Source organism: Haliotis rufescens, unplaced genomic scaffold (genome assembly GCF_023055435.1).
Source record: "Haliotis rufescens isolate VD_foot unplaced genomic scaffold, xgHalRufe1.0.p SCAF_25, whole genome shotgun sequence".
NCBI classification, from domain to species: Eukaryota; Metazoa; Mollusca; class Gastropoda; order Lepetellida; family Haliotidae; genus Haliotis; species Haliotis rufescens.
In genome coordinates, this window is record NW_025963946.1 from 4623497 (window position 1) to 4646578 (window position 23082).

The window sequence follows — 23082 nt, forward strand, 5'->3', positions numbered from 1 at the left end:
GCATGTTAATAAAAAAAATTCAGGCTAAATAAACAGACAAAAAGAACGACAGAAGCTCATCGGAAGTCGTTATTTGGAAATACCCCTGGTGGTTAAAGTTTATAATAAGAAAAGCATCCCTGCAGTGAAAGCATTTTCGGATTTCGGATTGCGTGGGTAAACTACTCCCTTGTTGTCATCCATGTTTTCTAGTATAACCCTACACTTGTGTATTTGTCGTCATTCAATTGATGCTCAGTTAATTCATTACAGGTATAATTACTGGAGGCACCACTCATATTACCTGATAAAGGTTCCCATTAGGCATCTTGTGTGTCTGGGGTATTTATTCAATTCAAATCCAGGTTTAAACCGAATCCCGGTTTGAAGTGAGGTGAAATGTATGTTATATAAGATGCACGTTTCAACCCAGCAAGAGGAGTGATCACCATCATTCATCGCCATCAAAGGATTAGCAGAAATTACGTTGATTGAATAATCACTGTTATTTTGCCCAGTGGATTTGTCAAAAGTAAGCGTTTACATGTGTATGTTTACTAAAGCAGACGGAATACCCAAATATCTGGGCTTGAAGTGCCGATGTGAAAACAACATACTTTGCTCAAAGCCGATATAACGTTGATTGATTGCTTATTGTTATCTAACTCAATGGATTTTTTAAAGAACCGTGGACATTATGAAAACAGTTGTCACGTGGGCTTTCTCAGCTGACCTTTGAGACTTGACACCTATGTGAAACAACTGAAACAAACTAAGTGATCAGCTGAGAAACCAAACGCGGGTTGTAATATCCCGAAACGATAAAGATATTTTGAAATATTTGATTGTTACAGAGACACGTGACATCCAATAAGTTTGTACAGCTGCAGATGTGTGGAATATTGTTCCTTTATGTGAATATTTACGGTTGCATTCCTCGAACAAGGCAGCTCACTAAAAATATACATATAACTTTGGTAGGTTGTAATTATGATATTTGCATTTTGTTTCATTCATTTGCTGTATCATTGAACAGAATCATTCTTGTTCCTCTGCGTCTTGGTTGGGAAGTTCTTCAATGTGCGATAGACGTTGTTTTCACAAGTCTTTTCCTTCGTATGCGTGTATATGTTATAGTCAATGTGTAAAATATGATTCACTCAGGCAATCTATAGAATGTCAAAATATTTCAGGCAATTCATTTATTTAACAGATTGACTAAATGACTAAGACGGTCAAAAGGGCTTAAAACATCACAATAGATCGAGATTAATTATGTTGGGATTAGAATCCAAACAATATAGAAATGTACTTTTAATATCCTTACATTTTCAGTCACTTGGTGATGATATTAAACATAAACATGTTTGGAATTCGTCATCATAATAATACAGATGGGCATATTTTTGTGAAATAACTGAATATTTGGCGTTTAATAAATTTCCTAAGTGAAACTTTTGCACATTTTGACTGTACAAATATAAACACCATAAAATAAGCAATGGGCAGGTGAAAACTTTTCTTTGTGTTACAAGTCAAAATAGTGTAAACGAAAATCACACAATCACCAAGCAAGTGACTTATCAAAACACCGTCACCATTAATGATGCTACCCACAAAGATACCTGCATTTCCTTATTATTTCCAAAACTGTATTTCAATTTGTTGATAAATGTGACCATACGCCCTTATACTGTCAATAAAAGTGACAACTGCGCTTATGAATGGCGCAGCACAGGTCGCGACCTAGTCTAGATCTCTGCTATATCATCCGGGTACTCACCATGCTCACGGGGAAAAACAAAAAAATAACAAAGGCAACAACTCTCGGGGAATTGCTTTAGGTAATTGCCCATTTAACAGTATTCCAGTTATATCACGGCGTGTCAGCTTAATGTGTGAGGAAAGCCCGAAGTGATGCAGGTCTAAGACGTTTACCATTTCGGCGAACCCCACGAGCACGGGTATGGTGCTGACAAACCTAGAAACTTAATTGGTTACGAACCCACAATTATAGGTTTCTGGCGTGCCCAAGGGACGCAACTATGCACAGCGAATCGCAGCGCCGGGGCCACCCGTGCCACCCGTGCCACCCGTGACGCGAAGATTTACATCCACTCATCAATTCTAAGAAAAGTACGTCTAACTGATTAAAATTTATCAATCAAATCTAGTTATTATCAGCCTGGTAAGCTTATGTAAATACATACATGTATATTCTAGTGTCTTCCTCTAAAACACGAAACCAGCTCTTCCCTAAGTTTATTTCAGAAGCTTCGTATAATGTTGTGTTATTTCAATGTGGTAACTGTACATCTATGTCTTTGACTTCCAAATACCTGACATGCATTTGCATGGGTTTGTGGTGGATACGCTCTAACCTGATTCATGAGTATGATTCATTAACACATGCTTATGATATAGTCGGAATGGAATGGAAAAGAAGTAAATTATTGAAATGGTTTTGTTTATTTTGTTTCCAATAAAAAGCGTATTCTTTTACAATGTTAATAAATGTCCACACATCAAGAACAAGTCACTGTGTAATACATATACCTAACAAGCCGGTTTCAGGCATTGGTACTCTTCACTTGATAATATATTCATATTGCAGACACTTGTACAGAGATATTTAGCACGAAAAGGAGACCAAAATGTATGCTATATTTGTTGAATTTGCTAAAGCGTTTGACTGAATTAACAGAAACATGTTGTGGTCCCTTTGCAAATCTCAGGCTATCAGTACTAAAATTGATAAATTACTATGTTGCATATATCATAATGTGAAAGTTTATGTTCCAAACAAGAACACATTATCTGATTCTTCTATTGTAATATTGGGGTTAGACAAGGATGTATTCTAAGTCCATTTCTGTTTTCGTTTTTCATAAATGAGTGAGTATGGTTGTACGCCGCTTTTAGCAATATTCCAGCAATATCATGGCGGTGGACACCAGAAATGGGCTTCGCACATTGTACCCATGTCGGGAATCGAGCCCAGGTCTTCGGCGTGACGAGCGAACGCTTTAACCACTGGGCTACCCGACCGCCCCTTTTCATAAATGAACTTTGGATACAAATATCTGAAAATTGTACCGAGGGCATCCAACTACATCCGGAAATTATTAAACTTGTTCTACTCCATTTTCCTGATCATGATGATATAGTTATGTTCTCCGGCACAGTACCTAGACTTCAAAAGTTAATAAATCAACTTGTTACAAATGGAAATTGAAGTTCAATGTCGATAAGACAAAGTTTTCACAAATGGAGGAAAATCAGGGAAATTTTCAAATCGCGAAAAATGGTTATATAAAGGTAAAAAACTTGAGGTTGTAAGAAGTTACACATATTTGGGGTACATTTTACAAATAGACCAACTTGGTCACTGCATTGCAACAAAGCCGCACTGCAAGCCAAATTGGCCGTGATTTTAATTGGCATTTTACAAAACCTAAAACTCCTTGAAAATATTAGCTATGAAACTTTTATTAAAATGTTCGACACTAAGATCATTCCTATTCTACTCTATGGGTCTGAAGTATGGGCTCTAGAAAACAATGATACAAAAGAGAAGGTACATTTATTTGCGTGTAAAATATTTTTAGGAGTAAATACAACACTCCAGTTTATGGTGAATGTGGGAGATACCCAATGTATATATTTAGTGACATAAAAGTAATAAAATATTGGATAAAATTGCTTAAAGTGCCACATACCAGATTCCCAAAGAAATGCTATAACATGATGATTCTTTACTATAGCAGAGGTTAAAAAACAACTGGGCCTCGGGGGTCAAAAAGATACACCAATCTTGCGAGTATTCATTTAGAGACAGAAACATATAATAGTACCAGATCGTTTCGTATATCATTTAAGACAAAGGCTAAAAGAGTGGCTAAAAATGGTACTCTTCACTATGTTTACACAAGAAGTTAAATCATTTGTTTGGTTTTTGCAGTGCATTGTGGATTTAAGGGTTGTTCGTTGTTGTTGGTGACGTGTGCAGTGTAATAGTGTGTGTTCAAGTGTTTCTTTTAGGTTACAGTGATGGCGTTTACCTGTTTCGCGTTTTCTGATTGTGTGTAGACGAGAGTTTAGTTTAGTGTGTCCTGTCTGTAATTAGCTGTTTGGCTGTTTTAGTTGTCAGTTTGATTTCTGATATTAGCTTTACCACGTTTGGAAGATTTTACTCTTAGTGATACTTTTAATCTCGTTTTTAGATATTGGTATGTTGATGTTTATTTCTCCTAATTGTATAAATGCTTTGGCTGCTTTGTCGGCGTGTTCGCTACCAATCGCTCCGACGTGGGCACGGATCCATACGAATTCTATTTCTTTACCAAGATTGCGGAATTTGTTGGAGCTTTTGGGTATCTGTTGAATTAGTTTAGGTTGATTTCTTGTGTTTTTGTTTTCAATAGCTTGGTGTACACTTAGTGAGTAAGGATTAGGTTTTTGGAATTATTTTAAATTTGGGGGTTACGTAGAGCTGTAGCCATCCCCTTTAATTTGGCCGTGAAAATTGATTGATTATTTAGGAGCCTATAGAATTGTGTTTCTTTTGTGGGTTGGTATATATGGATGCCGAATCCTGTGTGTTTCGAGCCTGGGTTGGAGGACCCGTCTGTATAGATGTGACACCAATGTGGCCATTGTTCGTGTATGTATGAAGGAGTGATGGTTTGAGCGGTATTGTGGTCTGTTCCTTATTTATTTTGGGGGAGAGTGAAGTGTCTATACTGCAGATTTGTAGTTTGTGTGTGAGTATATGTATGTTGTTTGGTTTTGTGTTTAGCCTTAAATCGTTTAGGTTGTGTATGTTTAAGTAGTTGAGTGTGCGTTGAGAAATTGGTGTTAGTTATGGGGCTTTCCGTGCTAATGTTTGGCGTTTTAGGTTTATATTTTTTTTAAGGATTTGTTGGATAAGGGTAGTTTGTTGGGTTGAGGCCAAGAAATTTATTGTTAACTGTTCACAGCGTAAATCCAGGTGGATTTCGCCTGTTAGGGCCTGCAGTGAGGTTAGCGAGGTGCACTGTTGTGTGCGAGTGATTATCCTAAGTGCTTGGTATTGTATTGAATTAGTTTATCGTTTCATGTTGTGTTTAAGGTATGGTTTAAACATATATTTATTTATTTTAAAATCTGGATCGGTAATCAAGCAAACCTTGCTTATGTAAATAGCTCTCCGGGTAATAACATATTAACAGCTGGTTCTATATAAGACAGTGCAAACATAAACATACAAAATGCACACATGAAATACACGAAGCCAATACATCGAAGCAAGTTGTGTCTGTGAAATAGTGAGTGTGTGAGTGAGTGAGTTGGGCTTAACGCCGCATTTAACAGTATTCCTGTCATATCACGGCGTGTCAGCTTAATGTGGAAGGAAAGCCCGAAGTGATGCAGGTCTCAGACGTTTACCACTTCGGTGAAACCCACGAGCACGGGTATGGTGCTGACAAACCTAGAAAAATAATCGGGGCGAACCGGGATTCGAACCCACAATCATAGGTTTCTGGCGCGCCCAAGGGACGCAACTCCTTAGACGACTGGGTCACCCGTGCCCCCGTGTCTGTGAAAAAAAATATTGCAGTTTTCCATTACTATTTGCATAAAATTAAGCTACTCAAATCTTTTGCTTTTGACAGTGAAATCGTGAACTGATTGTAGAATAGCTTGTAGAATTGCTGACTGAACTACTGCCTTGTAATATTGTTTTTAAACCATACCCATGTGTGTAGAAACAGTGTTGATTTACAGTTTTCAGCTTTTATAACCACTTATCTGTCTTTGAGTATCTTCAATTAAAATTACATATCCTACCCATCATAATTGTTGGGGAATATCACGAGTTTAAATGTAACATGGCTTCATCATATATCCAACATGAAGTCAAGGTGTCATGCACCAAAGACGGTGTATGCTAGGCCTGGCATGGAACACATTCAGCTTTAAGTCTGTAACACACGTTCCATTGGTATGGCCAGACCGCAAGATGATATTTTAAGATTCCATTACATTGATTTCACAGTTTGTTGATCACTCACACCAGCAGTCAATGTCCGGGCGGGTATGTGTATGTTCATATTGTAAATCACATGGTAGATATCACCAGGTTTGGGCATTGTCCTTACAAGGGTATGGATGCAATGTATTGTTCATTCCTTTTGAGACATTCTCATTGTCAAAGGTAGATACGTCCCACAAAAAAACTGTCTTGTGTTACCTTTCTTCAGTACAGTTGATAGTTTAATTGGATGGAGGAATATATCATTCTTGTTGAAATATTTTTCGACATGACTTCTTTTCCCATCATACCATAAATACATTCCTGGCATCTTATGGACATTTTCCCACTTTTCAATTCCAGCAAAAACAGTAGGAATTGTTATCTCAACAAACAGGTTGAATTTGGAAAAATGTTCCATGAAATATATCACGTCATTTTTAATTTTTCTTGGAACATATGCAATGTCCGAAGGTGCGCACAAGACTCCATCAACCTTTTTAGTATTCCTTGCTAACATCTGAAGAAAACTGTCAAACCGACGTTTGTCTAAGACTTTCGATGCGTTCAGGGCAGCTTGATACATTTTCAGGCCTACACTTGGCATGTTGAACCAATGCCACTTCGTCTTCTTGGACTGTTGCAGTACTGTTGCATCAACGAGCCAAAGTTTATCAAATGGAAGGTTATGCAGATTCCAAACATTGACCAACGTATCATCGCCGATGTAGAGATACCCATCTACATTATAATTAATTTTCATTGCTTGTGTCAGACAGTTCTGGGAAAACCAACCTTTACCAACATCAACTTCAACAAAGGAGACATGTTTTGTAAGGTGCTTTGCGTATGCATCAAAACGGTCTTTCCTCGGACCACAATATAAGATATTTGGAAAATGAATGCTATAAATAGTCTCCAGGAGATCTAGGTTCTGGTAGTAGGGGGAGTTAAAGACAACAATCAGTAGAATGTTGGAGAAGGTGTGGATGGTCATTGAACTGTCAAATATTGAACCATTATATGGGTAATTCTTGCAATAAGATGCCGATTTGGTTAATCGAGACAAAACGTCTGTCTTTTGAATTTCTGGGGAATATGTCAAAGGAGGTGTTTGCTCTGCTGCCCAGAAAACAACTTTGGACATTTCGCTTGTGTTCCTGGTTTGGTGTTGAATCCTTTTATTTAAAATCGGAAGGGTTTTGTCAGGTATAGACCCAAGTGGAACTCTTTTAGGTTCCTCATAGCCAATGGTATTGAGGTCTCTTATCCACATTGAAGTCAGGATCACGTCACCTTCATTCCAAAACTTGTTCTCACACATATCTTTGGAGAGTTGTTTCACACAGTCAAAAAATGACTTCTCTGCTCCACATCTCCACTTGGACAAGAAGGTCACAAGGCGTTCTGTTTGAAAATAGAGATCCTTTTCGTCATTTGCATCACTGAGGTAGGAGTGGGAATTCCTCTTCTGGAAAGCATTTGGTGGGAAGAATCCTACATTTCCTCCCATCTCCCACAGGAGTCTCTGAGCCCAGTAGCCTCTCCAGATGTCACACACTCGGAACGTTGTTGTAGTTGGAATCAGTAGTGCCCATAGTGCATCATACAGGAAAAGGGTATTCTGAGAATTAAAGGGTGAGAACACCCCAGCTGGAATGATTGCTGGTGGAGCTCGGTCATCAAAGGTCACATTCAATTGAGAATGGGTTTGTTTTCGGGTCAGTCTGAAAATGGCATCCATATCCGGATCACCATTCACAACACCCTGCTGAGTGGACGGGGTTTTCCAGTGATTCAGCTCATACTCCAGTGTGATATTTTCTCCTACGGAACCAAGTGGATAACCTCTTGGCCACAATGTTGGCTGTCCAAAATGGCGATAAGGATTGAAGAGCTTTTCTCCTTTATACAAAAGACCCCACATTGTTGGCTCAAGAATGAACTGTTTCAGTAAATCGAGTGGGCGGTTGTCATCATCAGTTTCATAAATGATTTGTGCGCCATGGGCTATTGCAAACAGATATCCAACTGTTTTTCTGGCATAGCTCCGCTCTGGAAGATGAGAGGTCGTCTCAAAACCAAGTCCATACTGATCGTCTAAGCTCAGAAAAATACAATTTGGGTACCTGAAAAGAGGAATGGTTAACATAAATACCAATATGTGACTGATTCCTTGCTTTTTGAAACATGTATCGATCTACGAAACTTCATCAAAATATAGTTCATAAAGACATGGTGCCAGATTAAAGCATGACTTCAGTTATCCAGTAATTTTAGTCAAGTTTCTCCAATGTAGTTTTTTTATCCTTCTTCAGCAGTGAATGAGGGACTTTGGTTGAACACCCCTTTGAACAATATTGCAGATATATCACAGCTTAATGTGGTAGGGAAGGCTGTACTGATGTAGGTCTCAGACGCTTCCACTTTGGTGAAACCCGCGACCACGGATATGGTGATGACAACCGAGGAACATAATCAGGGCGAACCAGGACCTTGAGCAACAAGCACAGGTCTCTGGCGTGCCTAAGGGACGCAACCCTGCACAGTGAAATGCGTCCTGCACACTTAAGACGACTGTGAGAGCCGTGACCCCGTCTACTTCACCATGCATCTGTATCGAAACGTCGCATAGTAAGAATAACGAAGTTGAAATCAACTCAACTCGGCCTTCCTTGATACAACAGAATGTTTACTGAAGAATTAGTTCTAATATAAGCATGTTTGTATAAACAAGAAATATATTGTTGGAATCAATCATTAAAGCCTTGTTAAATACAATAAAATATCATTTTTGCTGATAAAATAACAAATGTGACAAATGGGAAATACAGCCAGTTAAGCCCAGCGTATGTGAACTCGCTCAATATGACCCATTGCTGTTAATTCATGAAAAAAAACACATGCTGTCATAAATTCTACTTCGAGCCTGAAGGTTCGTAGTGAGTAAAAGCTTTGGTGAGTTCCATGCAAACATATTGTCCGATCCTGGATGAATGACAATATATTTCAAGACCAGACCGCTGCGATCAAAAGGAAGTGGGCAGCAGTCACTGAGCTGCATACATTAAGTGAAATAATATATAATTAGAGACTGAAAAACAAGCTTCGAAGAATTACGGATTATCTGTAACGTGTGAATAAAAGATGTTAATCCCGGGTCTTAGGGGAGGGACGTACAACAATCACTTACACGGGACATATGTGCGTAATTCCGTGTTTTGAGACGGTTAGTCTATATATTACATATTGACAGAAAATGACACTTCACTAAAGGCAGCCTATTGTTCAGATGACTTAATGTCATGTAAGAATGAAGCACTGTGGCGTCAGTTGTCCAATCAGCACTGAGAATCGCTAACATGCAAATGTGAAAATATAGGAAAGTCATAACACACAATCCGTCCACCCTTGTTGGTAATATTGATAAATCGCTGACAGTAACAGTGAAATTATATATGTGTATAAACCTCAGGTGTATGAACACGTTATTGCAAGACTGGAATCCTATATTCCCTCTTAGATTGTAGTGATGGTTACCTCCAGTCCCTTGGAGTCTTGGTGTCCCCGACAACAACAACTTTCCAGCCAGGAATCTCTGCCAGGAACTTGATGTCTGGAGTTGGGTAGGAGATCGTTGTCACAACTATCCACTGATTTGACCGAACGGTGCTGAACTTGTTTGTCACACTGGAAAAAACAATGAACTTGTGTCTTGTATTCTATAAGTATCGTGTCGATAAAATTATATGTCAGTATTTTTAGGTTTCGATTCTCAAATTGAAACAATATGTAAATCCAGAAATCTGTACGTTAAAGAACTTAGTGTGAAACCAGCAGACAATCAACAACATGCGTGTGGGTTGAGCAGACTAAACGCAGGCGTGTGTGTAGACACTGTAGAGGTCACACTTGGTTCACTTGTCTGTGGAGGGGGCACGGGTGGCCCAGTCGTTTAAGGCGCCGCGATTCGCTGTGCAGAGTTGCGTCCTATGGGCATGCCAGAAACCTATGATTGTGGGTTTGAATCCCGGTTCGCCCTGATTATGTTTCTAGGTTTGTCAGCACCATACCCGTGCTCGTGGGTTTCGACGAAGTGGTAAACGTCTGAGACCTGCATCACTTCGGGCTTTCTTCCCACATTAAGCTGACACGCCGTGATATGACTGGAATACTGTTCAAAGCGGCGTTAAACCTAACTCACTCACTCACTCACTCACTTGTCTGTGGAGCGGATGTCGTAATTCCAGGTTGTTCATGCTGACGTTTACAGGTTGTTGAACGTACAACATACAACTGATGAATTCCGCAATGGGAAACTTGTTGATGGAGGTTGATAGGCTTCCAGATTAGTTATCATTCTCTGTTCGAACTTACGTTCACTCAGTTCAATGTCAGCTCTTCTGATCTTTCTCTGTGTATTCAATTATGTGTGAATCCTCCCTCTCTCCTTTAAAGCCGGGAGGGCTTCTCCATCTTACTGAGAAAGGGTTTCAACTGCCAATTTCTCCTCCTGTTGGAAACTTCCTTTAACTTTGATTGACATTCGCCTTATAATTGTCAATTGTTTATCAGATAGTTGAGAGATGGAATGTTCACTATTCTGAGAATGGTGACTTGCCTGAGAACAACGTGAAGATTTGTTGCTCCGACTTGTCAGATATTTGTGATTTTACGGGCGCTTCAAGCGGGTGAGGGGTCTCAAAATATTGCTGTTATTGTACTTAATTTACATGAGCGTTGATGGGGTAGCAATTAAGGATATATACTGGATTATATTTGCTTGGATAAATGATGGAATAGTTAAACGCTATGTAAAGGGATGAGCACTGGAAGGTTGCAGTTTTGGAATCAAGAAGTATTTGTTTTTCTATGGATGATTTCTTAATGTAGTATCTATCTCCGCTGATGACGTAGATGAATCTGTACTATCACCCAAAGGCATAACTGGTTCAACAAGACTGATAGCTAGCAAAGACTGCGTTGATTCTCCCTTTGACATGTGTTAGTTTGAATGTTGTGTTATGTCTTGCCACCCTGTACAGTTAGCCAAGATAGGCTCAACAGGTTTGAGCTCACAATGTCTGACTGGCGTACGTAAAACAACGTGACCGTGTTGTGCCGCCAGCAGACATGTCTTGTACTTTCCTGGTTTCTTATTCAGCCGAATTTTCTCCATGAACTTTCGTTTCAGATGTTCTGAAGACGACAATGTCATATATTCCTGTATGGTCATCTTCAGACTACTCATGGTTGGCGCGACTGTATCTAGTTCCCGGACGTTGTGTTAACTGGCGTTATCCATGACTATGACACTGAGGTTGTTTAAAATGGGCAATAGCCTATGTTCCAACCAGTCTATAAACATATATCCTCCTATAATTGATGGAATGAATTGAAATCAACCCCATAGCTTGGGCAGTTTTCGCCCTATCTAAACTAATAAATGGTTCTTGTTCCTGATGAAGGCCATAGACACTTGAGCCCACACTCTGAGGAACTCCTGATGCAGTTCAACGGACGTCATTCAGCCGTCTTTGAATCTCGTTCCACAGGTGCTCAATGGGATTTACTTCTGGACTGAGGGCAGGCCACTGCATGGTTCTGATGCCATTCTGTTGGACGAAGTCTCTTGTTGCTCTCGCAGTGTGGGCACGGGCGTTATGATGCTGAAACTCGTGGTTGCGGCGACGTGCCAAATGAGGTATGGCGTGTGGTCAGACTTGATCAATGTACCGAGCTGCTGTGACACCATTGCTTCTCCCTGGACCGATGGCCTGGAAGACCACAGGGCCGACCCTCTGTGCAAGACCAATCAACCCACACCATGATGCTCGGACCACCCCATGAGTTTCTCTCAGTCATCCGAATAACGTTCCCCACGGCGTCGCCAGACTCTCTCTCTCTCTCTCTCTCTCTGTCTCTCTGTCTCTCTCTCTCTCTCTCTCTCTCTCTCTTTGTTGTTGTTGGCTCTCGTCTGAGAAGAGGACTCTTCCCCACTGCTGGTGGCGCCAATGCTGGTGCTGTGTTGCCCACTGAAGACGGTCCCGGCGATGACGTGGTGACAGAGTGGGCCCTCTGTGTGGCCTGTGACAGTGGAGGTGTCTGCTCGTCAATCGTCGACGCACGGTGTCCGCACTAATGTGTCGCTGGTGTGTCCCCATGGTCTGTCGAGCAGTTTCCTCAGCAGTAACAAAGCGATACTGAAGATGCTGTCGGGTGGTGACCCTTAGTCTCCACTACGTGGTTGCTCATCTGTAGTGTTGGAGGTCTGGTACCGTTGGTGGTCCTTACGTGGACTTGAAACGCATTGGCTACTTGGCGGGCGGTTTGTCCAGCTTCCAATCATCCAAGGGCTATAGATCGCTGATTTCTTGTCAATATTTGCATGTGGTAGCAATTCAATAACGAGTGAATATTATACGATCTTGTCGGATTTTTATAGGGCAAGAAATGGAGGAACGCATGTACATTTCAATTTGCACGGAACTCATAACGTGCATCGGGTTACCATGGCCGTTGCCGTGATGCGTTTCTGCGATCGGTTTTATTGTCATCTGCTTTGTCTTTTTATCATCAAATTTCATTTTTCAGGACAAGGTAAATTTTAGAAACTTTGCCAAAAATTACACAGATATTTAAATGACAACTTTTCATGCAATGTTACTTGGGACGACGTTTCTTTTGCGGTTCAGTATATATTGGAGTAGCCATTGACATGGTCGAATCATATTGCAAATGTTTCACTTCAAGCCAGTGCGTTACTGAATATAAGGGGCGGTCGGGTAGCCTAGTGGTTAAAGCGTTCGCTCGTAACGCTGAAGACCCGGGTTCGATTCCCAACATGGGAACATGCAGGAATATGGCTAAAAGCAGCGTAAAAGCATACTCTGTCACTCCCTCACTGAATCTAACTGAGCCGAATATTGTATAAAACCATTCTAAACAATCCCTGATCTTAAATTAAGACGTTGGCAGTTCCAGTTCTTTCATAAAACTTTACCTTGTGAACCCCTTTTTTTATTTGTGTGAAAGCAATCTTTGAACATTCTGCAAGCAGAACCTGAATGAATCTACAGTCCATCGTTTCTGAGAGTGTAGAGAAAGTGAATCATTTTAGCGTGAACTTATAATGTTGATTAAAACCATTTTCTCGCGTGAAGGTGATTTACACTTGATTGCAATCTAGTTTTGTTTGGGTGTTCTTTTACTTTTCAGTCTGATGAAACTTTTGATTTGATACCCTTTGTCAGCAAAGTTTCTTATCCTTAAGTGCAGAAAGCCAAAATATGTAACTTTATGTAACACATTTAAAAAATGAATTGATGGTTCATCACAAATTGAAGGATATTACAATAAAGCCAACGTCGAGGAATTTCAAAGCAAAGTGGTAATTTACTAAGATATACTTTTAATTCATGTTTTCAAAGCTTGACTGAATGAATGAATTATTCACATTAAAATCCAGCACTGTATCTGTTTACACTATCACTTATGTTACTTTGTACAACCTATATCGGCAATTACAGACTTTATACAAAGAGGATATTAAACGATGAACGGGTAACAGAATACGGTAACCGCTCAACCACTTGGGAATACTTCAATGATCACAGGCTCCCAACTCCACGTAATTTCGAACACTGCCTCCTTTTCTACTTGGTGTTGGTGTTCGCTAGACCAACGGACGACAGTTTCGGAGGACTCACGAAGAACAAAAAGTCGAAAAGAAAACTAACAAAAAGTAAGAAAGTATTTTAGAAAAGCATTGGTTCATGTGACCATATAATCATGTGAACAAAATCAGTTAATGTCAGCCGTATCAAATGAGGTTTCCGCGTATCATATAATCAGTATCACCAGCAAAACTGAAAAAAACATCCTTTTCTCCCACGTGTAGTAGACCACAAGGGCGATGATACATGAAGTAGCATTTGAGACGACAAAAGATTATAAAACTGACCTTATAGTATGTTGTCGATCCCCTGTTTCTGTTCTGTTCCATGGTAAGACAGTGGACCATCGAAGGTACACGGACACCACACACATGCACCCAATGCATAGAATCATGAACGCATGACGAAAATGTGACTGCATCTTGACTTTTCTACGTCCGCCGTCAACTGTTAAAATGGTTTTATACTCAGTCAGAAGTTAGCTATAGCAATAAGTGTAACATCTGGTCGTTTAAGCCTACTGGGAACAGCTGATATACCTCCCTTGTAAGGTTTAAATGATTGTGTTAGGATTAATGCTGCTTTGAACGATATTCCAGTTCTATCACGACGTGTCAGATTAATGTGGGAGGAAAGCCCGAAATGTTGCAGGTCTCAGACGTTTACCACTTTGGTGAAACTCACGAGCACGGGTATGGTGCTGACAATCCTAGTAACATAATCGGGCGAACCAGGATTCGGACCCACCATCTGGCGTACCCAAGGGACGCGACTTTGCACAGCACTTGCGGCGCCTTAGTTGACTTGGCCTCCCATGCCCTGAAAGATTTAAATGTAAGCCTGTAAATAATGATTGGCCAAATCCACACCCTTAAGTATGCTCAAACCACTACATTAATATTCTACCGTGAATTTGGGAAATACTCGATTTTGAATTGCCAACCAGAGGTATCAAATCACAATATACTCCCTCTGATATTAACAGCCGATTTGACTACCGCCTCACCGCTGAAGCTAATATTTTTAGAATAGTGCTTTTTTACAGTCATTATATGTTGTCAAATTAAAATAATTATATGTACAATTACAGGCTACAAAATGTGGAAACAGCAATATTCAAAGGATGTGTGGCAATCCATTTCGTGCAGAAAACACGAAAGAATTCTTCCAAGAGAATGTATTTCAAGTTTTGAGGACAACAGAGAGCTTGTCATTTGGCGCTTTTCCTATATACAACTGTGACGTCATATCTTTTGCGTCACAATGAGTGATATAACGTCATAATGGTGACGTGCGGTGTCGAACGAAAGATTTGCAAGTCTTGATTAGTGTTCTTTAGGGGTGCACACCGCATGGGGCTTACGATGCTGCCGTGCTGCTTTCGGTGCCTTGTCATAAGTCCGAGAGAAGTATTACCATGTAAACTGCTTGAGCATATAGATCGCAATATTATATTGACGTCGGGAATTCCATGAATGCTGATCGACAACCCTTTCAATTGGTAATTTGCGTTTGCTTGTTCTAAAATAAAGAAAAGGTTTTGAAAGGTTTAAAATTTGTCTGTGAGTAATAAATACTCTTCAAAACTTTGTGAATCTTTAATAAAGGAATAGTAGAAGCCTTTAGAAGAATATCGAATATCACTTTTCCAGGACTACAGAAACTGGTCCTTAATAATTATAACCACGTACACTTTTGCAGTTATCCATTCTTTCGAAAAAAGATGTGGATATCCAAAGACATTCGGTATACCACAAGTTCTTAAAATCTCTTCGGTGTTATTTAACCAAGGAAAAGAATATCCCTGTGTTCGTTTACTAATCGTATAATTGAGCATTAATGAGGCAATTTTATTGTCAGGATAAGGACATGATAATTTGCACCAGTATGTCGTTTGTCTATTTGCATGCATACCGATGCGCTCCCCTATTCACAGTAAACCATATAAATGCGTGTTGACATTCTCAGACCTGCTGCAAGCTTTAGAATAAATAGGTGTACACGTTCAATTCTATTACTGTTTTGACCGCCTCCATGGTCTAGTGGTAGAGCGTCCGCCCGGAGAGCGGAAGGTCCGGGATCCCATCCCCGGCCGCGTCATACCAAAAGACGTTAAAAGATGGTACTTGTTGTTATCCTGTCTAGCGCTCGGCATTAAGGGGCTAAAACAAGGACTGGTCGGCTCGGAGTCAGTATACTGTGTCTGAGTGGGGTATTCATGTTAAACTGCGGCATGGTATCTCAGTGAGCTAGCACTATAAATCGACATCAGTCCGGACTAGTACAAGCAGCCACACAAACACATACACGTACATGCACGTCGCTATATAAGTGCAATAATCTTGGACGCGACGTTAAACTCAATTTCACCTCACCTCACCTCTATTACTGTTTTCAAAACCCCAGATGTCACAGCCGTAAAGTAAGCTTGGAAGAACTACTTTATCAAATGAAGAAATAACACAATGCAAAGGTTAATGTACATTTCAGGCTCGTTTCAATAAAGACATTGAGGCTCTGGTACCCATATCTGCAGCATGTTTGATAGCGGCAATCATTCTTCCGTTACTGTGGAATGTTATTCCGAGGTACTTAAAAGTATCAACAATTTCCTGGTGGCGATGATCATAATGAAATTTGTTTTTGTTATTGCCCGCTAAACCCGATCCAAATATAAGTACTTTGGTTTTATGTGAGTTAACTTGAACACCAATCAAGTACTCTCTGTAAATGGTAGTTACTTTCGGCTTAAATATAAGTAGTTTGGTTTTATCTGAGTTAACTTCAAGTTTCCAGAAATCGCAATAACGTGAAAACCAATCAAGTACTCTCTGTAAATGGTAGTTACTTTCGGCTTAAATATAAGTAGTTTGGTTTTATCTGAGTTAACCTCAAGTTTCCAGAAATCGCAATAACGTGAACACCAATCAAGTACTCTCTGTAAATGGTAGTTACTTTCGGCTAAAAGTACATTGTCATCTGCAAATAGCAACACAAAAAAATATTCAAAATTGAACAATCATTATTATAAAATATAGCATGGTTATCATGTGTGTGTCGCTACTTGTTCATGTGAGGAGGACTCCTCTCATGTAAAATACAATGTAACTAAAATTATGGGGCCTAGCATGTCGAGCCAAAAACCTATTGTATTAATTATTCACCTCGGAATTTCTGTTTATTTATAAGTTTACTGTGTTTACGGCGTGGTCCAGACAATTTACCAAAACAGAACCTATTCCATTTCGCTTTAAAGTCAGCCCAAGTGCAAAACCTTATCTTAAAATGAAAGGAATCGTTATTAATGAATTCGGAAAAAAATTATTTCTGTCAGATTGTTTATGGCATTCTCATATTAACGATATAGTTAACAAGGTAAGCCCTATGTTTATAGGCTTAGAAGTCTTAAATACCTTTCCGGTGTCCCCCGCCGTGAACCAGACTCACTCACTCACGGGTGGCCAAGTCAACTAAGGCGCCGCAAGTGCTGTGCAAAGTCGCGTCCCTTGGGTACGCCAGATGGTGTGTCCGAATCCTGGTTATCCCGATTATGTTTCGAGGGTTTCACCGAAGTGGTAAACGTCTGAGACCTGCATCACTTCGGGCTTTCCTCCCACATTAAGATGACACACCGTGATATAACTGGAATACTGTTAAAAGCAGCGTTAAACTAAACTCACTCACTCACTCACTCAGTTAAATACCTCCTTTTACGGAAATCATTTGAAGTGTACAAGTCTTCATATAGCTCATATTTGATTATTGTTCCCATATTGTTCATAATTGCACCAAGAACAAGAATCAATCCAAGAAAGTTTACACTTAGATTCATTACGGACTCTGTTGTGTGTGTGTGGGGGGGGGGGGGGGGGGACTACAGGGGGAACAAGCCGTGAGAAACTTTATAGAGTAACTAACTCAGCCAAAAGAAGATTAAACACTATGTTACAAGATGGTAAATCAGTGAACACCTGATTATCTCTTGTGCCTCATTCCACAAGACGCCTCTGCTGTCAGTGATTACATTTTAAGAAATCGAACCAATTTACAGGCTTCAAGTCGTAGAACAGAATGCTGTGCCAAGTCATTCCTACCGAGTACCATTAAGAATTGGAATAGTTACCTGATATAGATACCTGATTGGGAACTCGAAGGACTTGGACAATGTTAAAATTATACAGTTCCCCAAACCATGGTACCACATTCTGTCATATAATCCTTAATCCTGTTCACCCCAGACTCGTTTGAAAGACACATCTCAGACAACGCATCATTCTCATGTGGCTATCCCATTGAACACGTCTTGCATTATTTTTCACACGCCCTAACTACAATACTTTAAGAAACGATTTGTCTTTCTGTTTTAAAGGGTAGAGTATAAGTTCAGTGCTTTATGGGAATGGAAATGAAACAAAATCTGTCAATTTAGCGATTATGAATACACTCCATATGTACATTCTATGTTCTGGTAGATTTGCACTGATTTAATAACTTAAGAATTAATTCATACTTTAAGACAAGTATGAAGTATTAAATAGTTGATGACTTGCTTTTCTTAATAATTGAACCACTGTTCTGTTTTAATGTATATATGTATTATGTCTGTACATATATCAACCAAGACGTACCATTCCTTGATATTCGAAGGATATCCCAACCTGTTTCAAGGTAAATTTTGATTTTCGCCGTTGTGGCCTGTTCATTTCATGTGCACATGCCGCGTCCGTACAAATTAGCCAGGTGTGCGACACACAGTAGTCAGTCCATGTGCTCGTGTCGAGTCCGTGCAATTAACCCAGGTGTGACAGTACCTAGACTTGCCCCAGGCCTCAGCTTAGTTCATTTATGACAATGGACATAATCTTCATATTATTATTTTATCTATTTATCTATTTTTTATATATATATTTATCTATTACTTCTGTTCACACAATCTATTATGAAAACGTATCTTATATTATTTCCCCCTCTCAGTTAGTTTCTCATTACTCTACACCAAACTATGGTGACTTTGATTTGATTTTCTTCTTACTGTTCAATTAACTAATATTTATCACTTACATTTTCCCCAGCAAATCCTTGTGTTTTTCTGTCCTTAGTGTGCAAGTATTACCATGAATATCATCACTGTCATTTCCAAATGTATTTTTGAAGACGTCTTCACACTTTCACTTCCAATCACCGATTGTCTGTCTGTATATAATACTTGGCTTGAAATGAACTTCGACGATGGGGGTTGATATTTTACATTACAGGCAGTCGGTGGGCATATTTGCAACAGCGATGTACTCAAAGAACACGCATACATTCCATAATTGTTCACATTTTTGTAATGCGGGTATTCTATATAGATCACATCATCTCTTCCACGTTATCCTACAAATGATAATGTTACTCGTCTGTGGAGATACCCACCCGAATCCCGATTCCAGGCCCTTATTACATCAAGCTGGTTAAGGTCCTCAGACTCGGTCTTGGTGCATGAAGATAGACCCGCGGGGGAGGGGGGGGGGGGGGGGGGGGGGGGGGGGGTCAGGTAGGGCAGATAGACCTTGGTCCTAGGTCCATCTGCCCTACCTGCCCCCCCCCCCCCCCCCCCCCTGCGAACCTATGCTTAAAATCTATCACGGCAGGTATTCCACAGGGATCAGGGACCATTATATTTTTTTATCTTTATAAATGACCTGGTTGGTGATTTTCACATAAAAAACGTCTCTTTGCAGACGACACGTCACTATATATTATATTATCTTGAAAGGATATCCATAATGTTTTCAAGAAAAATTAACCCAAGTAAAAACCTGTTCCTAAAATTAAAGGTACTCCAATAACAGAGGTCTCACAAACACCTTGGTCTAATTTTACAGCAAGATGGCTACTGGTCAAATCATATAGATAATATAGTAGATAAAGTAAGCCCAATGATTACTGCTTTAGAACTTTCAAATACCGCCTGTCCAGGCAAAAACCCGTTACAGAATATATATTTATCAATTATTTTACCAATATTCGACTATTGTGACCAGGTGTAGGATAACTGTTGGTACTCGGAAGGCAACTTTTAGACGCACTGTTTTGATTGTTTGTTTTTTGTTTAACGCCGCACTCGGCAATATTCCAGCTTTATGACGGCGGTCTGTAAATAATCGAATCTGGACCAGACAATCCAGTGATTAATATCATGAGCATCGATCCACGCAATTGGGATCGATGACATGCATCAACCAAGTCAGCGAACCTGACCACCCGATCCCGTTAGTCGCCTCCTACGACAAACATAGTCGCCTTTTACAGCAAGCATGGGTTGCTGAAGACCTATTCTACCCCAGATCTGTGCAAATAAACTATACCAACATTATTATTTCAGGCTAATCTTTGTGCCATGCATGTCAATATAGATATATTAATATATGTATATTATTTTTAGTTTGTGTGTAGTCGTGCATAAATACAAGAAACAGTCTGAAATACTTTAATCACATATTTTCAGTGTATTTTTTTTCAGTCAATTTTCGAATAAATACGAATTACCTAAAATTATGTTACATGGATTATATGAAGTTGTTACAGAACCATGGACTGACTAGGTTTATTACATGTCATAAACTCGAACTCTTGTCGGGACAAAATAGAACTATTGTAGCAGCAATACATTCTCACATTAACACCCGACACAAAGGAACGGGCCGTTTAGGTTTGTGCTCAGGGATTGTGTTACGCAATTGGTGCATTCACGAAATAACTACAAACTATTTACATAGTCCTTTGACATTAATGAACGCGTAAATAGATAATTGGTTATGCTGTCTAAACGCTGGTGGATTGATGCATGGTGGATTTATTGTACATATCTTTAAGTTGCTTATTGTGTATTGTATGACATTGGACATATGCTCCTGTACCGCCGCTGGCGGTTTAATTTATGAGAAATAAACTGAATTGGGTTTGCACCCAACCATGCGCGTATTTGATGAATTGCACAGCGTCAAGTGTTCAGAGCGGATGCATATAGCACATGTTATTTACGCTCCCGGATGCTCAAAATCACAATACAATGCTAGTATTCAATATTTTTGTTCCAGGGAGTGAATACCAAATAGGACCAAGCCAGCTCTACAGACACTGGTTTACCAGATGGCCCCAGCTGGAGTAGCACACGACACACTTTCCAACAATGGGGAACAGGGTAAAAAACACTGCAAACACGAAAACGTCGTTTTTTTCGTATACGGTCATTGGACGGAAAAACGACGTTTTTGAACGCTTTCAAACAATCGTTTTTCCGTCCAAATAACGTCGTTATTTGACATCGGTATTTATCACCAAGCTCCTCTCATTCTTGATTGACATTGTCAATCACGCAACATCCTCTACCGGTATTTATACTTCTCAGGTTTCATTGGTCAGTTCTCGCGTGTTAGATTACAGGCCGGAGATTGACGCTGTACACGTAGCTCTTAGCGGAAGTGCTGAATTCAATCGTTCTGCGCATGAACATGTATTGAACCGCAAAAGAAGCATCACTCTAAGTAACATTGCATGAAAAGTTGTCATTTGAATATATATATTCACCACCAATAAAGTGTTGTGGACCCACGAATGGGCTGATTTCCCAAACAAACCAGTACGGGATACTAGCTATAGGCTAGCACACGAACCGATCCAAACGGGGAAGATCAGGGCACAGATGTATATACGTCCGTGTGATCCGGGTTAGAATAAACCTTAAGCAAACACACACACACACACACACACACACACACACACACACACACACACACACACACACCACACACACACACACACACACACACACACACACACACACACACACACACACACACACACCATGGACGTAAATAGCCTAGCCTCTGGTCAACACCGCCGCGCTGCGGCAGAATGTCCATCCATCCCCCTCATCAGGGGTCATTCTCAGTGGCCTGTGCACGTCGTTGAAATGTTTTCGCGTTGCATCCAAAGGTGGCGAAGAATCGAAATCGTGTGATATTTTAGTTCGCTATCCCTTTCTTGATTACCCAATAAAGTAATTTTATAGTTACCCGGTTGAGAGGACACTTACAATCCCACATTTACAACCACACACACGAACGCACACACATACATACACTTTTTTAGTTACCCGCCCCTGAATTGAGAAGACGTGGTTACAAAGCTCATCAACATTAGTAACCTCTAAAAGCAGAATATACCTTTATGGGATTTCTTGCATCACTTCAGTTAAATATTCACTGACAAGTTTGAAATAAGTTTGGTTAACAATTTCGACATCAACTGTAAATTACGTCTCGTGCTACGGAAGACGCGGGTGACTTTGTGGATGCTGCGTCGGTACCCGTTTACTTCTGCGAACCTTCAGCTGCTTAAAAACAAAAACAGACGTACATGAAGTTGAACATTCTTCCACACCATATGGTTGCGGGGCAGGTAATATTGATTGTGACAATGTGTCTAACGAGTCTGTTAATAACATCATAACTGACGCAGACATCCTCGCAGAAACTAACACAATGAGGGACTCTTTCACTGACAAATTAGCAGAACATAAGGCCAAAGTGACAAAAGAACTGTAACAGCAGTGTTGAAACAAGAAACTGCAAACACGAGAAAGGAGAACGTCCGACAACTAGAACATTCCCATACAACATCAACTGACAATCATTCAAAGAGACTAGAAGCTGTTACAAGCCAGGTGAATACTAACCTCGCGGATGCCTTCATCTGTACCATGATGTGGATTATGCCTTCATCTGTACCATGATGTGGATTTTGCCTTAGGCCTCCTCTGTACCATATCCTTTTGAGAAGCACCTGTTTTCATAAAGCTGTATTGCGCTCCGATTGCTTATGTATCCTGTGTATATGACTGAATAAAAATTTGAAGAAAAAAAACAAACTTCGCGGATGCTGTAAAAAAGAGTAGTGATAGTGAATCAGATCGGAGTATTGTCATTCGAAATTTGACACTCGAGAATCAAACGATAAAAAAGTCACAATCCAAGTTGTCAACAAACTATTTCGAGACGGCTTGATATGCGGGCGGCAAGTGTACAGCGGATGACATGCATCTTTATGTAAGGATGAAAAACCAGGGATTGTTTGGGTGACAATAGAGTCAGTCGAACACAAGAGAAAGAGGATGTTGAATAAGAAGATTCTGCACGCTAGAAAGGCTATTCAAGGGTGTATCTGGATCACACACTCTCAAGAGAGGACTTGACGTCAAAATGGAATATGCAAACAATAATTAACGTCTCATAGCAACCAATGAATAAGGATACTGAAATGCCAGTGGATGGTCACAGAGGGAATACTCAAACAAAGAATTTAGAGAATATGTTTTGAAAGATCTTGAATGCGACACATTCGGTGTGTGTGAAACTAAAGGACGACGCC

General features: G+C 40.0%; 1 protein-coding gene across 1 annotated transcript; it reads right to left on the minus strand.

The window, feature by feature from the left end:
- Positions 1-5885: 5885 nt before the first annotated feature.
- On the minus strand, positions 5886-11519 carry LOC125383604 (probable glycosyltransferase STELLO1). The gene is made up of 4 exons (XM_048402189.1): positions 11482-11519; positions 9533-9682; positions 7289-8121; positions 5886-5914 (listed from the first exon to the last, which is right to left on the minus strand). The coding sequence occupies exons 1-4, from the start codon at positions 11517-11519 to the stop codon at positions 5886-5888; spliced, it is 1050 nt and encodes a 349-aa protein (XP_048258146.1).
- Between the last annotated feature and the right edge of the window lie 11563 nt (positions 11520-23082).

What these genes read in the sequence shown, in the direction of transcription:
- LOC125383604 (XM_048402189.1), bottom strand. Translation starts at nt 11,519, where the DNA reads ATGACGTCCGTTGAACTGCATCAGGAGTTCCTCAGAGT. An exon ending in CATCAGGAGTTCCTCAGAGT is followed by an intron (nt 9,683 to 11,481) that starts GTGGGCTCAAGT and finishes TGTTTTTTCCAG; the next exon opens with TGTGACAAACAAGTTCAGCA. An exon ending in GAACAAGTTTTGGAATGAAG is followed by an intron (nt 5,915 to 7,288) that starts GTGACGTGATCC and finishes GTTCCATGCCAG; the next exon opens with GCCTAGCATACACCGTCTTT.